Genomic DNA, 4470 nt, shown 5'->3' on the forward strand with positions numbered 1-4470 from the left:
AGAAATTGAAGGCAATTTTGTACACGAACAATACAATATCAGAAACAAAAATCAGGAAAAAATCCCATTTGCTATAGTAATAAGAAAACTAGAGGAAAGAAATTAAGGAAGACACAAATAAATGGAAGCATATACTGTGTTCATGGATTAGAAGAATTAACATAATCAAAATGTCCATACTACTCAAAGCAATCTATATAGAATATGCAATTGCTACTAAAATATCAATGGCATATTTCACATATCTAAACAAATATTCCAAAAATTTATATGAAACTAAAAAAAAAAAAAGACTTCGAATAGCTTCAGCAATCCTGAGAAAAGAATACAGTTGGAGGTATTGCAAGGCCTGATATCAAATTACATGTCAAGGCCACTATAATCAAAACAGCCTGGTACTGGCACAAGAACAGATACATAGATCAATGGAACACAATAGAGAGCTGAGAAACAAACCCATGAATCTACAGTCAATTAATATTCAACAAAGGGGGCAGAAGCATAAAATGGAGTAAAAATACCCTCTTCAACAAATGATGTTGGGAGAGCTGGACAGATACATGCCAAAAAAGCCAACCACCAAGTTACACCATACACAAAAATAAACTCAAGATGGATAAAAGACTTAAATATAAGTCATGACACCATAAAAGTCCTAGAGGAGAACATAATCAGGAAAAACTCAAATATTCCATACAGTAATATTTTCACTGATATGTCCCCTACAGCAAGGGACATAAAGGAATGAATAAACAATCGGGACTTCATCAAAATAAAAAGCTTCTGTAGGGCTAAAGAAAACATCAGCAAAATGAAAAGGGAACCAACCATATGGGAAAATATATTTACCAATAATAACTCAGACAAGGGTTTGGTCTCGAATATATAAAGAACTCATATGATTTTATATCAGGAAGACAATCCAGTTAAAAAACAGGCAAAGGACCTGAACAGACACTTCTCCAAGGAGGACATACAGAGGGCTCAGAGACATATAAAAGGATGCTCAGCATCACTAGCCATTAGAGAGGTGCCAATTAAAACCACAATGAGATACCACTTCATACCAGTCAGAATGGCTATGATTAATAAATCAACAAATAACAAGTGTTGGAGAGGTTGTGGAGAAAAGGGAACCCTAGTGCACTGTTGGTGGGAATGCAGACTGGTACAGCCACTGTGGAAAACAGTATGGAATTTCCTCAAAAAACAAAAAATGGAACTGCTTTTAACCCAGCAGTTCCACTGCTGGGAACACCCTAAGAATCCTGAAACACCAATTCAAAAGAACCTATGCACCCCAATGTTCATAGCAGCACAATTTACAATAGCCAAGTGCTTAAAACAGCCTAATTGCCCACCAGTAAAAGTGGATCAAAAAACTATGGTACATTTATACAATGAAATACTACACAGCAGAAAAAAAGAAGGAACTCCTACCCTTCATGACAGCTGAGATGTAACTGGAAAGCATTATGCTAAGTGAAACAAGCCAGGCAGTGAGGGACAAATACCATATGATCTCACCTTTAAATGGAACCTAATCAACAAAACAAACAAGCAAGCAAAATAGAACCAGAGACATTGAAATTAAGAATAATCTGACAGTAACCAGACGGGGGTGGGAAGGGATAATGGTGGGGAGGGGGAAAGGGTTTTCAGGAACAAGTATGAAGGACACATGGACAAAACCAAGGGCAGGTGAAAGCAGGGGAGCGAGGTGGGGATGGCTGGGGTGGGGAAGAGTGGTGGGGGTAAATGTGGACAACTGTAATTGAACAACAATAAAATAATTTTTTAAAAATTTTAAATGCTTAAAATATTACCTGGCATGTGGAAGATATTCAACAAGTGTTGGCAATGTTTTTCCACTGATTGGTAACATGACTATGGCAGTGACCACCAAGTTACTCATCCAATAAAGACATCAGCTGTCCACATCTGATGGTTGCACAAGCCCTGAAAGTTAAAACCCAGTATCCTTAGATAGATTTGCCACCAAATTCTACCCAAAATATCACTTATATGTCCAAACTCTTGAGAACTTTCCAAATACTGAAGGTATATCATCTGGTCCTCAAGATTGAGTACATTTTCATTTATTTGGAAACTTTGTGAATTTGCCCCAGTAACCAAGGACAATTCCAAGTTTACATTTTTCTAATGTAAGATCCAACTCCCCTCAAGTAGGTGTGATATGAGGGGTTCCCCAAAACCTTTTTCCAATTAATTCCTGGTGGTCTCTGTTCCACTGCCCTCCTTCCTGATAAGAAAGCCAATTGTCAAAGCTCCATTGAGTCAGCAAGAGATCCAAAGAACAAGAAATTGGGGAGAGCTTTTTATGCTTATCACCTCTCAGAATTACACAAAGGGTGAATGAACTCCCTTGAGCCAGTTCATCTTGATTAACATATCTTATTACAGTTTCCCAAATTCTGTTAAAAGGTTTTCATAGAGAATTTGACATGGAAGGGAAGTCCAGAAGGGACAAGCTGTATGCAGAGAGTAAATGTGTTTGGTTTTCAGACATTTGGATTTGTAGTATAGGTGGAACCATCAGTCCTTAATAACCCTAAAGTCATAGACTACCCAGGATGAAAGATATTTACTCTCTCTCAAAATAACAGAGGATTTCAAAATGACAATTTGCATGTAGGGTTAACTATGAAAGGATGAAAGATTCTTGAGTCCTTTTTTAAATTCTGGGAGAACGGACCTAGAAAGGGAGAGGAAGAGTTCATCCAATGGCTTCCTCTAGAAAAATTGATCCAAAGATGAGAATTCACTACATTGGACTAACACTGATTGCCTCATCTGTATCCCAGCCACTTGTCTGCCAGCAGATAGAGTAGTCGTGTTTGGTTTTCAGCAGTCTGTTATGATGAATTTATGCTTGCAATAAATTCTAAGTATATTTTTAGCATGTGTTTTTCTCTACCCTCCTCCGATGCACTTATTTCTAACGTTACTTTTGAAATGACTTACTTCAGTTGCTTCTGCAGATCACACACAATTCCCAATAACTAATTTTAACTTTTTCATCTGGTTCCAAGAATAAGCCAGTGCCCAGCAGAGAGCTGATGTTGCTCTTGGAAGACTGCACTCTCCTAAAAGAGAAGTGCGGCACAAGTCTCCAATTCATCAGACCAATGGGCTTCTCTGTGTACAGTTAATAGGCCTAGAGAGAAGACATGTGGTTTCTGGAATCCCAAAGTTCTCAATAAGATTCTCAGTTCAGAGTTATTCCTTTTGACCTCCTATACTCCATGGAGATTAAAATGTTGAATTATGTAACTCTTTTCCAAGTTTGTGTATGGTCAGCATAGTGCTATCAAATGAACCATTCAGGTTGGACATATCAGTTGGTTATTTCCAGCAAGGGAAGAGGTGATTCAGTCCTACAAACAGTCAAGTCCATTTTTCAAGTCAATATAAAAAATTAAGTCAGTTTGGTCAAGGAAACATTCTGCCTTTCAATTCAATCAAGCAATTACTTCAATTAAACAGATAATTCAGTCTAACAACAAGTTGGTCCTGCTTTACAACTGATTAATTCAGTATAACCATTTATAAGTTCTGTCAATTAGTCAAGTCATTTGGCCTATCAAAAAAAAAAACAGATTTGAGGACTTATGGTCACCATGAGCATGTGGACTGTGAGTGGTGAGTCTTTTCAGATAAAATAGGGCTAAAAGCTTATGGAGTAACTGGAAAAGGAACATGTATTCTGAAAAGAAAGAAAAGAATGCCCTAAAGGAGCTTAGCAGACTTATAAGTATTCTTAAAATAGATAACAATGTATTAATGAAAGATGTTCAAGAGATAGCAACTATGGTGGTCCCCAGACATGAAGAGGAAACCCTGTATTTGGTGAAAGATGAAAGAGATTATATGAAAATGGAGACTAATATTAAGAGAAAGAAAACGAGTCTTCTACACCAGCATGGACAGTACCCCATATGGATGAACCCGAAGCAAGGAAAAAGGCTGAAGGCAATGTGAGAGAAAGCAAAGGGGGAAAGCAAAGCAAAAGCAGTGAAGTCAGCTAAGTGTTTGGCCTAACAGAATTTTAAAAACTTGAAAAATGCCACATAAGACAAATCTCTGATTAGAATGTATACATTGATTTCAGCTTCCACCAAATGAAAATTTCATTTCCATATTTTAACTGGGCCTTTTTCTTCCATTCAAACCCAACATAACTGCTCAAATTTGTTTTGGGAGCTTGAATAAAATATTTTCTTTGACGAATGAAAGCTATAGTTATATGTTAATTGGCTGCTGTCTGATATGTACAGAATATCAGACACTAAAATTCTATCAAGTATTAATGTGATTATGGTTGTTTTGGTATTAGTAAAGATAAATGATACTATATTGTACTAACTCAGATTTAAAGAAAAACTAATTAAATAGCGTTATTTTAAAATATAATATCAGTGGATTTTATAATCTGTACTTATTTGGAGT

At 36.6% G+C, this 4470-nt stretch overlaps 1 protein-coding gene across 1 annotated transcript; it reads left to right on the plus strand.

Annotated features, from left to right (window-relative positions):
• Window positions 1-3014: 3014 nt before the first annotated feature.
• Window positions 3015-4251, plus strand: LOC118498503 (uncharacterized protein C12orf31 homolog). The gene has a single exon (XM_036016631.1). It carries the CDS (start codon window positions 3721-3723, stop codon window positions 4000-4002), a length of 282 nt encoding a protein of 93 aa, XP_035872524.1. The 5' UTR covers window positions 3015-3720; the 3' UTR covers window positions 4003-4251.
• Window positions 4252-4470: the final 219 nt, after the last annotated feature.

This window comes from Phyllostomus discolor, chromosome X (assembly GCF_004126475.2).
Source record: "Phyllostomus discolor isolate MPI-MPIP mPhyDis1 chromosome X, mPhyDis1.pri.v3, whole genome shotgun sequence".
Taxonomy (NCBI): domain Eukaryota; kingdom Metazoa; phylum Chordata; class Mammalia; order Chiroptera; family Phyllostomidae; genus Phyllostomus; species Phyllostomus discolor.

Coding starts and splice junctions, on each gene's coding strand:
- LOC118498503 (XM_036016631.1), top strand. CDS start 3,721: ATGTATTCTGAAAAGAAAGAAAAGAATGCCCTAAAGGAGCTTAGCAGA.